Below are 21,834 nucleotides of genomic sequence, written 5' to 3' on the forward strand. Positions count from 1 at the left end.
AAAAATGGCTGCCCACTGCTCCGGGTGTGTGTTCACGGTGCGTGTGTGTTTACTGCTGTGTGTGTGCACTTTGGATGGGATAAATGCAGAGCACTAATTCCGAGTATGGGTCACCATACTTGGCCACATGTCACGTTACGTCACTTCACTTCACTTTATTATTAAATAGTATTTCAATTTAAAATAACCATTTTCTATTTTAATATTTTAAAATTTTATTTTGAATTTTTAGCAGTCATTACTTCATTCTTCACATTATCATTCAGATATCATTGTAATAGTTCGTGCTCAAGAAACATTTCCAATTATTACCAATCTACAGTTGAGGTCAAAAGTTTACATACACCTTGCAGAATCTGAAAAATTATAATTATTTTACCAAAATAAGAGGGATCATACAAAATGTGTTGTTTTTGTGTAAACTTTTGAACAGAATGGAGATGTGTACATTTTTCTTATTTTGCCTAAACATCATATTTTTTTTCATTTAGTACTGCCCTTCAGAGGCTACAGACGATACTTACATGTTTTCCAGAAGACAAAATAAGTTACATTTACCCTGATCTTCAAATTCAAAATGCTTTCACCCTCTGAAGGGCTCTTAATGCATCGTGTTTTCTTCTGAAACATCAGCGAGTGTTTGAACCTTCTGTAATAGTTGCATATGAGTCCCTCAGTTGTCCTCATCATTCAGATAACAACACAGTATTAAGAATCAAGCATATGTAAACTTTTGAATGGGGTTAATTTTTATAAATGCAATGTCTTTTATGTGAAATATCCTATTCAGGTCAGTATTAAAGAAAAATAGCACGCATTTTGTATGATCTCTCTTATTTTGGTTAAATAATTAACATTTTGCAGATTCTGCAAAGTTTATGTTAGCTTTTGACCTCAACTGTATATCTTACTGACCCCAAACATTTGAATGGTAGTGCATTTTGTTCATAATACACTAACCTTAATTTGTATTAATTTGTCTAAATTTAAAACAAAAATTTGATGTTGAGATGAAATAAATAAATAAACACTGTAAAAATATTATTCATTGTTAGTTCATGCTAGCTATTCTATTAACTAATGTTTTACCCAAGCGTTATCCAAAAATAGCTTGAGATGAAACAATAATGGACCCACAACAAACCCCAGGTTGAAAACCCCTGCACTAAATTAACACTCAGCCTGTTCAGTCTGCTCCGAGAGCATATCCAACCTACCAAGTCTAACACGTTTACGAGTGCCATTCGTATTCTCATCATGCGAGGCGCTAACTTAGACAATAGGTCTCCGTTTTACTATTTGCTAGAGGCAAGATTAATTATTTTTCCATTAATTAGATTAGCCTCTCCAAGGAGGGAGCCAGCATCTCCAGATGCCCAAATCTCATTTGCAGTTGTTTGTTTGAGTGGGCCGCTTCACGGCGCCACCAAGAAATAAACAACGCAAATCACATCTGACCATGAAAAACAACGCAAACACCTCACAGAAAACACACAGCACCTGAGACCTGGGCTGTGGACGATATATATATACACACACACACTTTGGTTGCTTTGGGCTAATAAGCTCATCATGTTCACTCATGCATTTTAACATGATATACACTGATGAAAAATACACACATTGAAATGAGGCAGGCCTCAACTCTAATCTCATTCGTGATTTTTCTCTTCGACTGCTAGCTTGATATATTTAAAATGCATATTAAAGTGGGTGGAGCTCATGTTGGTTAAGTCTAGCCAATGAAAATGCAGAAAGTCTGAAACCTACCAGTACAATGACAGCAGCGGGGCCGACAAAAGCATAGAGCAGCCCTCCTTCCAGAGACAACCAACAACTGAAATTGAGAGAAAGAAAGAGATACAGTGAAATATAAACGCTGCAAATCACTAGAGAGATTTGAGACATTGTTGGCTTCAGAAAAAAAAGGGGTTGGTAAGAAAGTAACTGAAAATATATTTTTTAATAAAAATATTTTTTTTCTTCTCACACAAATAAAGATTACATTAAAAAAAGGAGAAGAGCAATAAATTAAGCCAGCTTGGATTCTAACCAAATGTATTCCCTAAATTAAGAAACTGAAGTGGATATCTCAAACGCAACCTCTTCATCTTACTACTTGGTTACTGGAAATATCATACTGTTAAAGTGCTTTCATTGCAGAGACCAAATAAAAGACAGAAAGATATTGCCTGTTAAAGTTCTACACAAACATGCAGCTTTACATAAGCTGGAAGGTCATACTTTATAGATGAGCATTATTAATCATGATTTTAATGAAGCTATTTCAATATTTGCTAATGTTCTGGTCAAGTGCAATCAAATAGATTTCAATTTAGTTTGTATTCTGAAGTCCTTGTGAAATGTCCGCTGTGAAAAGATCATAGTGCAATCTCTATGGAAAAAAAACGGATGAGCTTCAAGCTATGGTGAAATTCCAGCATGACTACAGGAATGTTTGCTTGATGGCGCTCACAGAGACTTGGCTTTCTGAAGCGGATTCATATTTGGGTTTACGACTGGATGACTTCGGAGTACCTGTTCGTATGGACCGGGATGCGAGGGAAACCGGTAAAGTGCAAGGAGGTGGGGTATGTCTGTATATTAGAGAGAACTGGTGCAAATCAGTGTCTGTTAAGGAGAGAGTGAGCACGAAAGATATTGAGTTGCAGATGGTGGCATTAAGACCTCAGTACTTGCCTCGCGAGTTTCCTCAGCTGTTTGTCACGGTTGTTTATATTCATCCCCGAGCAAACGAGGACAATGCGGCAAGGGAGATTGAACGCGTGGTGCATGAACTACAATCTGTATCTCCTGATGCACCCAGTTTTATTCTGGGAGATTTTATTAATTGTACATTGGAGAAATCACTGGGACACTTCAACCAGTATGTAACTTGCCCAACACGTAAGGATAAAATTTTAGACTTGTGTTATGGATCGATTAAAGGAGCTTACAAGTCATTTGGTAAACCACCTGTAGGAACTTCAGATCACAATACAGTATTACTTGTTCCTACATATAAAACTGTTTTGAAACGTGAAAAGGCACAGTTAATTAAGATGAAGGACTGGTCTGAAGATGCGACGTTACATTTAAAGGGGCGTATGGAACAGGGCCGTCCTTAGGGGGGTGCAACTGGTGCGGTCGCACCGGGCCCCACACTTTAGGGGGCCCCACGGCGGACGGACTGAAGGGGACCCCCCCCCACCACCTCCCGGAACGCGATCGCGAACGGACCAAGGGGGGCCCCGCTCCCTAACTCGCACCGGGCCCCGCGTCAGCTAAGGATGGCCCTGGTATGGAATGTACAGATTGGACTGTTTTTATGGACTCTGGTTTGGACATTGATGAATTAACAGATGTAATTTGTAGTTATGTGAAGTTTTGTGAGGATATGTTAATACCTGTGAAATCGTTTAAGAAATTTCCAAACAGCAAACCATGGGTCACAAAATCACTCAAGATTCTTCCGTCAAAAAGAAATAGGGCCTTTAAAGAGGGAGATACAGTTGAGCATTCTAGGCTAAATCAGCCTATAAGTTAGATCTTGAGGTAAAATTGAGAATGGGAAATTTAGGTTCTGCTTGGGAGGGGATGTATTTAATAACAGGTCAGGATAGTAGGAAAAGTAATAATATAATTAGTTTGAATGGATTCAGTTCAGATGCAGTTTTGTCATAGGATTTTAATAATTTTTATTTAAGATTTGATGCTTATGATTTTAAACAGGAAATCGATGGGTTGAAAAACTGAATGTAGAATAAACGGGGAGTATGATTGTGTCTTTTTTAATGTGAGAGATGTGATAACAGTTTTTAAACAGTGTAAAATAAGGAAGGCACCTGGACCTGATAATATAGGGGGTAGGTTACTTAAGGAATGTGCCGAGCAGTTAGGTCCAATATTTTATGAAATGTTTGCTCTGTCCCTTCAACAACAAAAAGTACCTGCACTGTGGAAGCAGTCTACAGTGATTCTAGTGCCAAAAAAGCATAATGTACAGGTATCGGATGATTTTAGACCTGTGGCGCTTACATCCCTAGTGATGAAATGTTTTGAAAAATTAGTTAAGAAAGTAATTATGCAAAGGACAATTTGCATATAGGCCTAAGCGAGGGGTAGAGGATGCAGTAGCGACTCTCTTACACTTAGTACTTCAGCATCTGGATAAGCCTAATAAACTAATATTTTAGTTGAGAAGCTCATTAATGAATTTGGGTTGGATTTTAGTCTCGTAGGATGGATTTTAGATTTCCTTGTGCAGAGAACACAGAGAGTTAAAGTAAATGACTGTTTTTCTGAATGGCTGGTGTCATCTACTGGGTCACCTCAAGGATGTGTCCTCTTTCCTTTATTATTTATCTTGTACATAAATGACTGTAAGAGTAGTTATAGAAATATGCATATTATAAAATGTGCTGATGATTCTGTAATCGTTAGCTTAATGAGTGAGGAGGACTCCATGTATGGTCCTGTGGTTGATGATTTTATAAGGTGGTGTCAAAATGCTTTCTTAAAACTTAATGTTTCTAAAACTGAGGAGATGACTATTGATTTTAACTCTAGGAGGAAATTCAGTATAAGCAAACAAGCATTAATGGAGTAGGTATTGAGAGTGTTGAACAGTACAAGTACTTGGGTACTGTTTTGGATAACAAATGGTCCTTTTCTCCCAATACTGATGTTTTGTGTAAGAGGGTTCAGCAAAGATTGTATTGCTTGCTGAAACTAAGGTCATTTAATGTGGACAAAACATTGATGTGCATGTTCTACAGATGCCATATTGAGTCACTGTTATCTGTTTCATTGTTGTCCTGGTTTAATGCTCTAAATGTGAAAAACAAGAATTGTCTTGAGAGGATTGTAAACCAGGGAAGTAAGATAACCGGGAGGAAGCAGATGACTATGGCCCAGTTATATCATAGACAGGTTTTGGGGAAAGCCCAGAGCATTTTGTTAGATGATTCCCACCCCATGTATGACGAGTTCCACCTTCTCCCTTCTGGCATTCGTTATAGAACCCCTATTAGTAAAACAAATCGGTTTAGACATTCATTTATCCCTTCAGCTGTAAAGTTTTTAAATTTAAGGTAAGAATTTTTTAGGAAGGAAATGGATTGTGTTTTTTGTATTGTGTTTTTGTTGTCTATGTGAAATGCTTGTATGCTGCAACCAAATTGCCTTCGGGAAATTAATAAAGATGAACTGAACTGAACTGATAGACGTATGCACTCAAATCATGCATACGTCTGTAGAGAAGAGTGCCTGTGAAGTAAGCAGGCTGTTACTGAGCCCGGCAGTGAGGTTATCTGAGGCTGCTGACTTCTTGGCAGTGTTTCCAAAATGTGTCCTTTAGTTCGAGGGGAATCCATGTGTCAGACATATCCAATTAAAGCGCTCAAAGGCCACCATTGTTTTCAACTTTTGTCTCCGATTAGTCAGGGAGCTCCCTGGTTTAAATCAATTGCTTAGCAGTGGAGTAAAGACAGAAACCATTATATGCAGAGCAGCAGAAATGGCCACCACTTTGTGGGAATCCATAGGAATAGAGGAAGAACAGGACTCTCTGACTCAAGATTCTTGTTGAAGAATTTCTTCCAAAGTAAAAAGGTCAACATTAGGCAGCATACACTCACAAAAACACCACATTTCTTGCGTTTGTCTGTGCATCAAAATGCAGCTCTAAAGATGAAAACAGCTGGCATCATATCAGTTGGTAAAACCTATTTTCAGACTTGGATTTGGTCACACTTCAACATGTCACACTTTGGTCCAATTCAACTTTTACCACAAAAAACAAAAACAAAACAACTCCTGATTTGCTGCTTATTGCTATTTGATATGGTAGTCATTAAGTTTAGATACTGGGTAAGATTAGGGATGTAGAATATGGTCATGCAGAATATGTGCTTTATAAATACTAATAAACAGCCAATATGTTAATAATAGGCATTCTAATAAGCAACTAGTTAACACTGAGAATTGGTCCCTGTACTTAAGTGTTACCTATTATTTGTTCACTGGTCTCTTGACATGAACATAAATTATGACATTTTGATAAAATCATAATTCTTAGAATTGTGAAACTCTATATACTGGAGTGAAATGTGTCATATACATAGCAATAAATGTCAAACATGTGCATTTTCCACATGCTAGTAGTTTCAGTTTCACTTCAAATATTCTTTAGGCTTGTCATTCATGCTAAATGTTTATAATGAATGCCACTATTATTTATATATAGTGGCATTCATTATAAACATTTAGTATAAATGACAAGCCTAAAAAATATTTTATTCTTGTTTAGAAGTTAAATAAATTTAAATAAATTTAAATAATTTTTATTTGGAGTGAGGGAAATTCAATGCCTTTTTATAGTGGTTGTTTTGTTTTATTTACCAGTATTTTACATTATTTCTGAATGTAATTTAAAGACAATGCAATATGACCCACTACCCATTTTACCAAGTACTCTGTGATCATACAAAATTACTATAACAAATAAATATCGTAATGTATTTTAGATGTACTGTAGGTACTTCTGTATTTATTTTAACATCCAAAGACTTGACTGAGACTTGACATACTGTAACCCTCAAAACAGAACCAGAACAATGTTTTAATGTAACATAAATGTTTTCTTTGTGAAACTGTGCTGCATCAGTGATACTTACTAACTTGGCGTGCCGTAACCTCTGGCCCGGGTAAAACCCACAGATACAGCGACCACAAGGGCTGGAAGACCTGCAAGATAAAGCTTATGATGAGGAAAGGGAGAAAGAAAAAAAACAACCCACTGAAATTGAAAATTTGTTTAATTGCTTATTAGTATTTTAATGCAACATGTGGAGGCAAAGTTCATTGAAATTATTTACTGATAAAGAATATTGAGTTGAAATTCTGAAAAAAAATAAAAATAAAAATATTGACATGCAGTGAAAGCAAAGATATTTTATACATTTAGCCTGCATGCGAAAATTGCCCGCCACATATAATAACAGTGGACAAGCACTGCTAAAAGGAAAATTATGAACAGAAAATGCGACCTAGAATTTTTCATTTTTTCAGAACCATTAATGGCAAATGGCCAGAGGCTGGAGGGGAAGTTAGCTGAAGTAATCTCCTCTCACATTGGTGACTTTTCTGTAGCTTGTGCCCTTTTCATGGACAAATGCACATGGCGTACAGGTACACCATTCCCCCTGTGTGCAGTGCCCTCCCAGACCCCAGACACACTACTTTAGCAGAGAGCAATTCCCATGGGTCTCTGTGTATGTGTCTTTTTTCATGAGGCTGAAGTGTAGCAGTGTAAATGTTCCCATCTGTGTTCTCTAAAAGCGCTCCACAGGGCAAGTACACAGAGAGAGCACTGTGACCCTCTTATAGAAACAATGTGAATGTTAGCTGTTACCAAAAAGCTTATATGACGTACAGTATAATGCAGGCCTTGTTTTTGTTTTTTTTTAGTTATTATTATTATTATTATTCATATTTTATATCTCTGCCTTCCCAATGTACCAAAGTGATCATTTCCGATTTTGTCATTCGACAATAAATCGATAAAAAAAACATAATTCGGTTAGTCTTGACTGGTAGCGCTATACGAATCGGCTCGTCTGTTACGTGCTTCTGTCAAACGGTTTCAAACAGAGTAATCGATGCGCGGGACCCGAGGAAGGAGAGGAAACGGCCAGAAGAAGCAGTGAAATGTAGCAAAATTAGTGACCTGTTCAGGGATTCAAGTGCAGGTCAGTTTCATCAGTAAATACGCTACTGTAGTTTTGTCTTTATTAACCTAGTTGAGTAGGCTATTAAACTGCTGTTAGGCTATCAGGAGCACCCCATTATTATTGTCAGTCATAATACTGTGCTAAAGGGCATCATTATTGATTGTAAAGTTACATTAATCAATTTAGCAGACATATATTAATATGGGTCACAGCCTAATAATGTAATAGTGTGTTCAATATTATGATTTTTTAATAAAGATATTGTACTAATTTTGACATTTAGGCACTTTAGAAAATGCGTTTTAATATATTTGTATGAAATATAATGTAGGTTTGTTAAATATTGGCCATTTAAGTCATTTTAAGATAAATAACAACATTCTGTGCTAACAAATTGCAATGAGATGGTTGTTTTGCAACAAGGTGGACAGTTCTGTTCATAACAGTAGAGAGACAGATATATTGGGGAAAATGAAGAAAAGGAAGAAAAGAAAAAGGGAAGTGAAGGTGCAGTTCAAGAGAGAACCTTTAATTATTTTCCACGGCCCCAGACTAAGGATTTAGACATTTTTATGTGATGGCCATAGAAATAATAGGGTTGTCTGTGGTTTCAGAAATTGTTGTTGGTGTATAGGATGGCCTGGATGAGTGTGAGATTTCCCGGCCTGAAATTGCATCCCAGTCTGGCCCTGGTATAATATCATTAAATGCACATTACTGTGTTTTGCTTCAGGTGTTAGCTTTCGAATGCATATATTTAAAATGTTTCAATTCAGAAATCCAAGGGCACAAAGTGTAAAATAACATGTTCAGTATAGCAAATTTATTTTAATTAAGAAAGTGAAAAGGATATTTTAAATACAACCTCTTTATCTTACTACTTAATGTTTCTAGATATATCACATTGTCAAATTGCTTTCAAGTCTTCTTTTTTTTATGTCATACAGTACAATGTAATAAAAAAAATTCAGAAAAAAGTCAGAGCTTCCCATTTATAAATAAGATGTACAAAAAATATAATAAAACGAACTTATATATATATATATATATATATATAATAAGCATGCAATTGTAAATACTGACATGTCTTGGAATTGTAAAAATGTATATTTGTTACAAAATAAATAAATAAATAAATCAGAAACCATGATAAAAAAGAAATAAAATCACAAAACTTTATTACAAAAATAATGAATGAATGAATGAAAGAATGAATTGATTGAATGCATGAATGAATGAATTAATTAATTTAATTGATTGAATGAATTAATGAATTAATTAATTTGACATGCAGTTGGCAAAGTATGCAGGACTCTGTGAAAAACTTTTTCATATATTAGGTCATGAAAATTCAATATTTATATTTTATATATTTTTTATATTTTAATCATTATATATACAATTATATAATTATATAATATTTTTACATGTATTTTTTATAATTGTATTTTCTTTGCGAGAATCTATATAATATTAAATGTTCATGAGTTCATGAATATAATTTTTCCCCCGTAGGAATTTTAAAAATAAAAATAAAAAAGACTGCATTTTACTATTTAGTATACAGCAGTAAACACTATCATAGCTAAAGATCTTTTCAGAACGAAGTTTCCCATCTCAAGACTGAGGAAGGTGTACTTATTGGTCCTTGATTACACTGACGTGTACAGTGACCTTTACTTTGTAGAATCCCATCCTCCCTCTCCTCCCGGTGTGTGTGAGGGCTTCCTGGCCTCTCCTGCTGGCGTCATCCCTATTGTGTTTGCCATCACAATCAGGGAGGCCAGCTTTACTCATGTGCTAATTAGACCTATCCATTCTTCTCGCTCTATGTCTGTGTGCCACGTCCACACATAATGAGCTCTCCTCTGAAATATTCATGTAATTAACAATGCTCTGATTAACTCTGGAAATTAAAGGCAATTAGAAAAACTCCGGTTTAGAGAACAGGATTGAAAGACGTGGGAAGGGAGGGGATGAACGGGATCCAAATGCGGCTCTGGAGGAAGCAGCACACAATGAAGGAACATGAGTTTGCTCTGGATTCAAGCTGTGATCATTGCATACTGTAACCCTGGTCGATTCCGTAACCATACTACACTATGTGGGCAAAATAATGTTTCTTCATGGATGACCGTTCAAAAGTAGCTGTATATTGTAATAATTTATTTTTCCAGCAGCATAAAAAAACAACAACACTGAGACACAAACAGAAATCTTAAAAATATAAAATCTTTATAAATATATGATATATCTTGCAGCAGACAAGGAATAATGTAGGCAAATAAATAAATAAAAAATCTGTCACTCGTGAAACACACACGTTCCACTGTTATTTATTTATTTATTTATTTAATCCTGTAAGTTCTAACAAAGAGCCCAGTCGCATGACATTATGGGCTTAAATAAATAAATAAATACAATTGAGCAGGCAGAGGTAATATGCAGTGCTTGATGAAAACAGAAATATTTATATGGTAAACATTAAAGATTAAAATGCAATAATTATATTTTTCTTTGTTGGGAAACTGTAATTTTCAATGTCCATTAATATTATTTAATTCATTTTTCACAGACAGTCAGTCAGTCAGTCAGTCAGTCAGTCAATCAATCAATCCATCAATCAATCAATCAATCATTGATTTTTTTTACATTTTAATCATTACAAACTATACTTTCTTGACAATTCCAAGAAGCCAATAAACAATGTTATTTACTTATTTATTTATTTAACCGTATGTGTTGCATATTCATATTTTACTTTTTTTCTTTTTTATAATAGGCTTTTGGCTTTATGGATTAGACAGTCAGATATAAGACTCTAAACAATAGGGAGAAGAAATAACATAAGCTGGATTCAAATTTAGGTCGCCCATGCAATCACCTCCATCTGACCTTGTACACGACCAGCCAGAGCAATCTATGACAATATCCACATTTCACATTTTGAGTAACATGAGTAATACTTTTTGGACATCCTAGTTAGAAATCTACCACTTCCCTGGGGGCAGCAATGCTATTCTAAAATATCTGCAAAGGGCATCTATGAATTAATGGAAGTGATTGTGGATCAATAAGTAACAAAACAAGTACGTGTGTGCTACTGCAAGTGCTTGAATATCCTTTCAGATCCCGCCAGTGTTAAGATGGATGCACACAATGCATTTCTTATCAACGATCAGACATCTACATCTTGTAATACAGAAGTAACATTGAGCTCCTGTGGCATGCTTATGGTGTGTCATTGGGCTCCACTGAAGCAAACTGACATTGCAGACAATCTGATGTGACTGAATTGATAAGAGCTGGCATGTTATACTCCTATGGATGAAAAACTGAAGCTGAAGCATTACAATAACATCGCTTTTGACCTTTGATGTTAGTTTCTGGTGTGTGTGCGGGTGTCCTACCCCAGCCCAGGCACAGGAAACGCTTGCGAATGAGGCGGGACCTCATCTTGCCAATCACAGCCAGGTAGGACTGCCATGCTTCTGTCAGTACCCAGCAGAAAGAGGCCAGAAAGAAGAAGTGCAAAAAGGCAGCAGTCACAGTGCACAGTCCCTAGAGACAAAAGAGGGAAGAAGAAAGAAATAGTGAGTAAGAAATTATGAAAAAAGATGCGAGAGTAAGCACAGGAAGCAAGAAGAGGTGCAAATGGCTCTCAGCTGTTCATTATCGAAGCCAAGAGAGAGAGAGATGAAGTGATTGAGAAGGAGAAGTGGGAACGAGCCGCGGACATTAACGAAAGTCCATTTGGAGAGAAACTGACTCGGTTCCACTGTGGTGCGAAAATGAGCTCTAACGACGCATTCTGTCTAGGCTTTTTTCCTCATAGACTCTACTTAAAAAGTGAAAATGGGTTAGTTACAGGTTGAATAGTTTCTAAGGAAAAATAGCAGGCTGGAATTAAAGAAAAGTATGATTTAAGTAAGCGGCGAACGCAAATGAGAAGCGGTAAGCAGAGTATCTCGCTGAGGTTTTATACAATAATGAGGTGCATATTCTAATGCTAAACACCGGCCCGCTCAGCAAATGACCCAGGAAATGAGAAGGATTTCACACCATTCATGGTTTCCGAAATTAGGCTTATCTGTACTTTCTTAAACTAATGCCGAATATGAGAATTTAGTGAAATATTAAGTCTGGATCGAGGGGGAAGGGGTCCTCCGAGCAGTTTTCTTTGTAGCTCAGAGCGACAGGTTGGGTTTGAATGGCAGCTCTTATTTCTCAGGTGCCTCTGTAGACTATCTTACGCTCTCTCAGTGAGACTGTCACGGCTGACACAAAGCTGACCCTCTAGCGCCTTCCACGCGTCTGTCTGCTACACGCGCCTGCCTGACTTTCTCAAATTCTATCGTGGCCACTTACATAATGTCATGACAGGCTGGAAAGAGAACAAACACCAGTTACCTGTACCACAGACAGACTACTATCTCTAGGGAGTCTGGGATCCAAGGTTAAGTGACATTCAGAACTCAATTTTAAATTGAATGTATTTTGCACTTTTTTTTTTTTACGGTGTCCTCGTTACACGTTACATGTATTTACTATTATAATAACAATAAATTATGCATAATTACATGCAAGTAACCCTAAACCAAACCTGAATCCTAACCCTAACCATTTGTAAGTACATGTAGTTAATTAATATTACTCAGTACTTAAAAGTATAATTACACTGGAACAATGACACCTTAAAATAAAGTGTAACCCTATTTAATTTTTTAATTTGAACTGAATTTGTATGAAGGTAGCATATTTAGCAGATGTAGAATTGTAATTTCAAATTATGTAGAATTAAAATGTAATTAAATTAAATTTTATAAGTTTATATAACTAAATAATAGTAATAATAATAATTAAAATTCACCTTATGACATTATATAATAAATCACTTTATATAATAAATAAATACCAGCTACATACAATTATGAGGATGTACAATTATACTTGATGTATTTTCTCTTGTGGACTATGTGTTAACATCTTTTAAGTGAATTATCTTATTCAGGTCAGTACTAAATAAAGATAACATGCATTTTGTATGACTTGTATGATAATTAAATTTTTGCAGATTCTGCAAGGTGTATGTAAACTTCTGGTTTCAACTGTATGTGTGTGTATATATATATACAGTGGGTACGGAAAGTATTCAGACCCCCTTAAATTTTTCACTCTTTGTTATATTGCAGGTTTTCTTTTTTCTTCAATATTCACAAATATTTTTCACAAATATTATTAACAAAAACAACTACATAGAGGCTACTTCCAGGAACACAAATCTAATATTATTTAGTTTAATGAGTTATTTATAGTTTAATAAGTTAATGTCATGTAGATCATGCTGGAAGTACATATAATTCCCCAGAATACTCTAATATCTTAAAATTGGAGCCAAACATGAAGGCAGCAAGATGGGAACCTAACGGTTGTTCTTTCTCAGCTCTTTCTGTCATACACATGAGAGAAATACAAATGTGCACACACACTCACCTTACTGAGCGTTTGGGACTGTCCCACCAGTATCAGCACATTGGAGGCCAGTATGGACAGGCAGAAGTTCACCAAGATGATGGACCTCTCTGAACGAATGTACCTAAGAACAAGAAAAGACAAGAAAGTCACATGCTGACAACTTTAACAGCAACTTTGTGTTGCTATTATGCAATTATTATCTTTACAAAAGCTTGATATACAGGTTTATGACATAAAATGTGTGGGATCCATTTATCAAAATCCATTTATCATTTTTTCACTTCATTGAACACTGACAACTAGAGCAGCATCCCAGATGACCTACAGATGAACTCCAAAACAGCTTCTTGTACACAAGCACCGGTGAGCAAAATGTCCTCATCCTCTATTTGAGCTCTGGCCAGATCTGCTCAAGAGGACAATGACAGCGTCCCCTGGATCAATGGTCTGAGTGATAGGGGAGGCCAGTGATAAGCTCTCTGATGTGGCAAGTGCACTAATCTTGGATAGAGGAAATACCTTCCCACCTGCTACTCAGGAATTATGGGATAAGGGTCAAAATCATAGTATATCGAGACATTTAAACCAGCTCTAGCACCCTTAAAAATGAGCACCAAAACAGCATATTAGAATGATTTCTGAAGCATCATGTGACAAATATATATATATATATATATATCAATATATTTATATATATATATATATATACATTCAGGGAAAAATTAGAGTCATTCTTCTGAGGAGATAAATACTTGACTAAGCACTTGACAACATGTTGGCTCTTTTCTGGACACGGTGTTAGCTGATCATGTGACTGTCCTGGGCCATCTGCCAGACTGAGCTGTTAGCAACCATGCTAGCCTTCACTAGCACTCTCCACATAATCCTGTCCTGCCACAGGCGGATCCCGCCATCCCTCATTTGTTCCCAATTATTGCTAATTGGTGTTTTGGCCCACTCTAGATCTACCCCATGCCAGCTGCTCTATCCCAGCAGGGGCAACCCTATGTGGGAAGCTACAGTCTGAAAAATGAATCTTTTAGAGTGTAAGTGTACCTGTGAGAGCACTGGGAAGTAAACAAGGGGAATAGTGCAAAAATAGCACATAATATCCTATTATCAGCAGAGGACAGCAGAACCTGGAAGCTACATTCAAAAGGGGTCCTCTGTATGTCTGTGTTGTGTTGCTGGCTGTGGGTCAGGGTTTTTGTTGAACTCACCTCCAAAAGGCAGCGTAGATGAGCAGCAGAATGAGTAGAGCCGTACAGGATATGCCACAGCCCACCATGAGGGGCACAGACGGCATACTGGAGGGCCCCATACCCTGGAAAGATTCAATGGAGAGAAGGAAGATTATTGTGAGATGTTTATGGTAAATGTATGGGATAAGATACAGTCAGTTGGTTATTAATGCAAAATAAACCTGAAGGATAACAGGAGGGCCTCTAATCAGCCTGAAGGGGTTTATTTTGTGATAATGACCTGGTGACATTATGTTATCCTGCTAATAACATGGCTACTTACCAAATTAATTAATAAATGAACATAAAACATTGGAACTGGTACAGTTTCAAAGCAAATAATTATGCAGAATATAACATTTATAAATGTTATGCTCCGCTTCACTTGGTTAAAGTTGCTATCTGGGACAAGCTTTACACAGCATGATTTTCAGTAAAATTATTTTGGTAAACGTGTGACACTGCAAAAGAGTAAATATTATAATATACACTAATTAATATATACACTATTGTTTAAAAGTTCAAAAGTAAGAAAATGTATGCTTTTATTTAACAAGGAGGCATTTAATTGTTCAAAAGTGTCAGCTGACACAAAATATTTAGATGATATTAGAGTTCAGATATTAGATGCTGAGTATTGTTCATCAAATAATATTGATTAAAAAAAAGTTTCCACAAAAACATTAGGCAGCACAATAGCTTTCAACATTGATAATAAGAAGAAATATAGCACTAAATAAGCATATTACAAAGATTTCTAAAGGACCATATGCCACTGAAGACTGAAAATTCAACTTTGCCATCACAAAATAAAATAAAATAAAACATCATTTTAAACAGTAATATTTCACATTATTACAGTTTTTTTCCATATTTAAAAAAAAACTCTGTAATCAGAAGACTAAAAAAAAAAATAATAAAAAAGAAAAAACAGGGAAAAGCTACTGACCCTAAACTTTTAAACGCTAGTGTGTATATGTGTGTGTGTGTGCAGGAATGTATGTCAGAACTGCAGAGAGAGAAATAAGACACTGTAAACACTTGACATTCAGCTGCAGGTTGGGTGAAGGATAAAAAGTGCAGGGGAAAAAAATACAGAGGGAGAGGATTACATTCTGTTCAGGTTAAAGCTAAAGGCCAAGGGTCTTCTTTCTGAATAGCCTCATGCTACCCTATCTTCTTTTATACTCCTGGGTTCATTTTCTCTGCTTCCCATCGGGTCAAAGCTGGATTCTCTTCTTAAAGTGGGCATTCTATCCCCATCAGCCCTTTAACACTTGCGACCCCTTTGCTCCAGCTTATTAGGCATCTCTGCCGAGAGAAGGGTTACTACGGGTGAACACATGCCTCATGTTTCTGGATTAACCCTCCTACTCAGTCCTACCACCAAGAATTATGGGTAGATCTGTGCAACTTCATATTACCACTGAGATAAATGTTCAGTTCAGGGTTCAATTTAATGTTATAGTGCACCATGCAAATGCAAAGAAGTCTAAAATACACAAAACAAAATAACATATCAATGTCATTCAGCTTTCTCTCCAGTCTGGAAGGAATGGCGGTGTTAAATGTGGTGCTGTAATCAATAAAGAACAAAGACAATTTTGACAATAGTGCCTTCCTGTTGAGTCAGTGCAGCATGAAGATCCCAAGAAATTGCTTTTCACTGGACTTGTTATATTGTTATATGAACTACAGGGGCTCTAATCACTCAGACTGCATTGTGTTAATGCGCCCCATCACCAGCTCTTCACAGCACATCATTATGGTGGATCAGTCTGTAATCATTATACAGGTCACAGTATTTTTCTTTGCAACTAGAAAAATATCAGAATCATAGAGTAGTGAGAAATCCCTACTGCTTTCATTTGTCCGTTTTTGTGACTATGCCACAAACTGTGGTGCACAAAGATTAGGACAATTGTGTTCATTTGTTATGTTACTACTCCTGAAGGTCATGCCAATGCCAAAAAGTAAATCCACACATCTTTTTTGAATTTTATGTGCTGCTTTTGGGAGATAATAATAATTATGTGGAAATCTGTAGAGCTTTCTACCATCTGCTGGTTGGCATGATTAAAGTCTTCCGCATTCAGGGGCACAACAGGGTAGGCACTTTCATAGCTCTTAATGTTAGTTCACAAAATGTATTTTCTTGATCTGAATGGGCAACAAGTGATTTAGTTGGCAAGTTATGCCGAGTTCACACTGCACGATTTTCAAACTCGTCGGATCGCCGTTGTTTTCACACTGCGTGATTATCTGGGGTAGCATTCAGTTGCTGCTGTGTTCACATTGCACGATGGATCGGCGACAGGGGGTTTCACACTGCATGACTTCACAATAGGAAGAATCGCCGACAGCTCTGTCTGGTCCGCAAACTACGTTTCACAACAAAACACACGCGAGAAGTGATAAGGAAATAACGCGAGAACCCGCGTGCGTCAGACCGGAGTTCTCGCGAGCAAGACTGTAATATTAAAAAAATATATATATAGCCCGCAAATTGTCTGTGAGCTGATTTCCAGCTACAAGGAGAAAAAGAGAAACGGATTATGCAGGAGGGAGATGCAGGGAACAGGGATTGGGTGTTCTGCAAAGAGAGTTGGAGGTAAATAATTTTGCAGTAACTGTTATGCTGATGTTGTGGCTGGTCAAACAAATGTTTGTGCTTGTTTCTGTATGATATAATTGTTCATATATCTATTAAAATACTGATATTCTGGTCTATAACTCCTCCCCGAACTTCCCTCTGCCCTGTATCTTGGTCTCTCATTGGCTGTAGGTCATCGCCGATATAGTTTTAAGTCAGAAATCATTACACACTGCATGATTGTGAATCACCGACAGCTCCAGATATTTAGCATGCCAAATATTTTGCGGGTGTCAGCGACGTGTCGGAATTTATAGTTAAACATTTTTTTTTTTTTTTGCATTTTCTGTTCTGCGGAAATTTGTAAAGCTTATTTAGCAGGCACATATTCTGTGTCGGCCTACCTTTTAAAATCAGCCTACCAATTTTAAAAGACTACTGGTGACTAATGTTCATCTCTGGCATGAAAGTGTATTGGTGTGATTCACAATGCACTGACTGTCAATTAAACTCAGTTGTTATCATCGCAAAAACAAATGATTTAATTTATTACACAGAACTATGTAAGCTAATTTGCACTGCAGAATAAAAATATAAAAAAAGATAGTTGCAACTTTTTCTGTGGCAGAAAAAAATAATTCTGAGAAAAAAAAAATTGTGAGATGTAGACTGAGAATTCTGAGGGAAAAAAGCAGTATTGGTGATGTAAACTCAAAATATAGAGAAAAGAAGTCAGAATTGTGAGATGTAAATTCGCAATTACGAACTTATAACTTGTAACTGCGAATTGTAAGGTATAAAATCACAATTGTGCGAAAAGTTTTAATATTTTTATTCCATGGTGGAAATAAGCTTCCATACTGAACAGCGACTCAATAAAGCAGCTTTTTAAGTACATTCTTCAAGATGATTAAGATAAAACAAATTGAAAAATAGTATCTTAATTGAATCAATAACAAGTGTAGTTCACGGACTCAGAGCAGTCTCACACCACTTCATCTGCTCCTGCATCCAGTGTTCCTGTGGATACATACTTCCTCTTCAGGTTCTTGGAATACGAATCACAGGCAGATGATCTGTCTGGCAGTCAGCTGCGATAGTGGTGTGGCAGTAATCAAGAGCGTTCTTACGGGGCGGGAGGCATGCTGGTAATATTTCTGAAGAACTGTCTGCAGGTTGGCATGATTAAAGTCTCCTGCAATCAGGGACACAGCATCAGGGTGGGTTCTGTTTTTGAGTATGTTTTTCCCATACAATGAAAGTCAATGGTAACCAAAACTGAATGGTTAGCAACATTTTGTAACCTCAAGAGGGTGAGTCAATGATGACAGAATTTTCATTTTAGAGTGAACTTACTGATCTGATTGGTGCAGAATATAGATCGCATACATGATGTCAAATAAAAATCCTGTAGAAATGCTGTTATTGAGATTCCATGTTGGAAGGACAACAAAATCAGAAAACCAGAAGCTCAACATGAGACATATGCCACCTTTCAATCCGTGTGATCCATCAAGCTGCACAGCTTCAGTTGTATTAGGGGTCAGCTAGGGCTTGTTGAGACAGAATCTAGCAATACGTGATGTCCAGCTAAAGGCTTAACCCTCTCTGTCAGTTTGTTCATCTAATTCTTCACACACTTCAAGCTGAACAGAAGGACTCTCACAAATGGAGTCAAGAACAGGCCACCACGATAATTCTTTCAAACTAGACAGTATAAATCCTATACATATAGTGCGGTTCAAAAGTCTGAGATCACTAGTGAAAATGCTTCACAGTTTACTAATAAAATGAAAATAAAAAGTAAACAAATGTTAAAAAAAAAATAATAATAACATAAAAATGTATCCAACCTTGAAGGGATAGTTCACCCAAAAATAAAGCTTCGAAGAGCCAGGGCAGTTTTTATTATAACTCCGATTGTCTTCGTCTGAAAAAAGAAAGTTTCATACACCTATAGTATGGCTTGAGGGTGAGTAAATCATGGGGGAATTTTCATTTTTGGGTAAACTATCCCTTTAACCGGATACATATAGTACACTCACAGAAAGCTGTGTGTACTATATAGTAAATATCAACTGCTTGATTACAGAATCTAGACTATATTTTAGTCCAGTGATATTTACTAAAACAAAATGTATGTACATATAGTATGACCTACTTTACCTGCATATATACACTATACTCACGTAAAGCAATATGTATCACATTATATATCAAATCTCTTCATATATAGAGCTGTCTGATAAACATTTTTGCAGCAATGTAAACAAAGTTGGATGTCCAACTTCATCCGCATATACACAGTGCATATATAGTACACCAACATAAAGATTTATGTACTATATAGCAAACCTCAACTGCTTGATTGCTTGTATCATCACAAAATGTAAACTATAGTATCATCTATCTGTAATCTGCTAAATGCGACGATAAGGCATAGGCATGAAGTGATATTACATCATGACCATCATGATTTTCTATAAAGCTGATTTGAAACAATGTGTATTGTCAAAAAAGTTAATAATTACCAGCTTGTGTGTGAAAAGTTTCATTTAAAATGTTATTTGCTTCTGAAGAGCATCTTGTGTTTCAATGTACTACAAGTATCTGACAATCCACCTCAAATCACATGCTCAGTGTCATAAATTTGCTTTTTAGACCAAAAATATAACACCATAGATATTCAGACCCCACTGTATATGGTTCAATAGCCACTATAAGGTCAAAGGCAGTCATAAATATTGGTGAAATGACCGGTGTGGGTCGACATGCAACACTCTATTTCTCTCCAGTGCCATGAGACTCCACAGGTCTGTTTCTATATTCAAAAGCCTCTCTTTATGTAGCCTTACCATTAAAATCACAAATCTTTAGATTTCCAGTCAGGCCTTACTAGAATCAGCTCTTCTCTGTGACTAAAACACTTGACTTGATGGATTTAAAAAGCCTTGGCGGAGTCTCAAATAAATAACATCGAATGTTCTTTAGGAGAGCCTGTGAAATGGCCACAGGTTTGCGTTTATAAAGCTTGCAGCTGTTTAGATCAAGCTTGAATATGAAGTCCTCATTCATGCACTTACAGCTCAATTGGCCTCCAGGTGTGCACCGGTCAGGCTTCCGTACAAAGCGTTTATGACTAAACAGCCTTTGTGAACAAAGATCCCTAAAGCTTGTGGCTTTGGCCTTCCAACAGCGCATACTGTGCGTATCAATGTGTGCAAATCTGTTCTCTGTAAATCTGTGTGAGTGTTTGTGGGCAAAGGAAAGGTAGACAAGGGAAAAAGAGGCGATAAAACAGCTTAGAGAGTGGGAGAGAGCTCAGAGCGGGTGGAGGTATAGCAGCAGTGTTTTTACTGAAACTGGCAGGTGCAGGTGTAACAGGTGGCATTGGAAGAGATGCTGCCAACCTTCACGCTCATCTTTTGCTTAGCCTATTGTCCCTGGCATATTAATTGCCAACATTATGCCTCTGCCGGCTTCGGTTTGGCAATTTTAACAATTTTAGTAAGTCAGCAGCCTGAAAAATGACTAGAGATGTTGTCTTTCTCACAGAAATGCCATTGGCAGAGTAGATGGGAGGATTGCTCCTAATGTGAAACTGAAAACACTGAAGCGCTAGGGGTCTATGTACAGAATATCAGTCTCTGTGAGAATAGAGCACAACAGCTGGGTGTTGAAAGAAAAATCACATTCATTCTCTCTACAGAGAAGGCTCAAAAGTTTTTGTTGTATGGTAAACTACCATTCAAAAATTCGGGGTTGGTAAGATTTTTAAAAAATATATACTTTTTTGATCAAAATACAGGGGAAAGAAAAAAAAAAACGCAATAGTGTGAACTATTATTATTTATATATTATATACTATATATTATTATTATAAATTATTATAATTTAGAATAACTGTTTTTTTTGTGTGTGTGTTAATATCTTTTAAAATGTAATTTATCCTTTAATGGCAAAGCTGAATTTTCAGCAGTGTTTTCCAGTCTTCCGTGTCACATGAGCCTTCTGAAATCATTCTAATATGCTGATTTGATGCTGATGAAACATTTCTTATTATTATCAATGTTGAAAACAGTTGTGCTGTTAATATGCTTGCTAAAACTGTGATAATTTATTATAATTCTTTGATGAATAGAAAGTTCAAAAGAACATAATTTATTTGAAATAGAAATCTTTTGTAGCATCATTGATCAATTTTATTTTTGCTGAATAAAAGCTTAAAAAATAAAACAAATATAAAAAATAAAATAAAATATAAAATGAAATAAAATAAAAAATAAATCTTACCAACCCCAATAATTGCTATGCATCAGTGTGATTGCAACTTAAAAAAAATAAATACATTAAAAAAAATCATGTTTAATAGCCAAAATCCCAGTAAAAATTAATTAACTCCCTACACTCTCAAACTGTTTATATATTCATAAATATTCATATATTTTGCAATCAAGTTCAAATATATAATTTTATACTCAAAATCAATATTTTCATGAGATTATGTCATTCCCAAGGATTCATGGGATGCACAGTTCATTGCCTCCATAGTTAATTTTCACATTTTGATTTGTATGCGTCAAATCAAAGTTTGACTGTGATTCATCTGTGATTGTCTGTGATTCATCTCAGAGCTGGCTGATTTTGTTCATGGCTCTGAACTCTTTATTGAAGAGAAATGATTTAGAAAAATACTTTGGTAACCAAGGCTGCTGAAATTGTATGAGGTCACTGTAGCGCTCCATAAAAATGAGTGAAACAGAAAGAGCAGAGGCCTAATTTCCAATTCACC

At 36.2% G+C, this 21,834-nt stretch overlaps 1 protein-coding gene across 3 annotated transcripts in view; it reads right to left on the bottom strand.

Annotated features, from left to right (window-relative positions):
- adgrb2 (adhesion G protein-coupled receptor B2) overlaps positions 1-21,834 on the bottom strand; it is a 293,767-nt gene that overhangs the window by 44,888 nt on the left and 227,045 nt on the right. For all 3 annotated transcript variants that reach the window (XM_016530376.1, XM_016530377.1, XM_016530375.1), the window contains exons 17-21: positions 14,429-14,532; positions 13,227-13,329; positions 11,144-11,294; positions 6,678-6,747; positions 1,771-1,837 (exon numbers count right to left, since the gene is read on the bottom strand). In XM_016530376.1, the coding sequence (XP_016385862.1) occupies positions 1,771-1,837; positions 6,678-6,747; positions 11,144-11,294; positions 13,227-13,329; positions 14,429-14,532 (495 nt within the window). The remainder of the gene's footprint in view (positions 1-1,770; positions 1,838-6,677; positions 6,748-11,143; positions 11,295-13,226; positions 13,330-14,428; positions 14,533-21,834) is intronic.

The sequence above is a fragment of the Sinocyclocheilus rhinocerous genome, unplaced genomic scaffold (assembly GCF_001515625.1).
Source record: "Sinocyclocheilus rhinocerous isolate Xijiao unplaced genomic scaffold, SAMN03320098_v1.1 scaffold781, whole genome shotgun sequence".
NCBI classification, from domain to species: Eukaryota; Metazoa; Chordata; class Actinopteri; order Cypriniformes; family Cyprinidae; genus Sinocyclocheilus; species Sinocyclocheilus rhinocerous.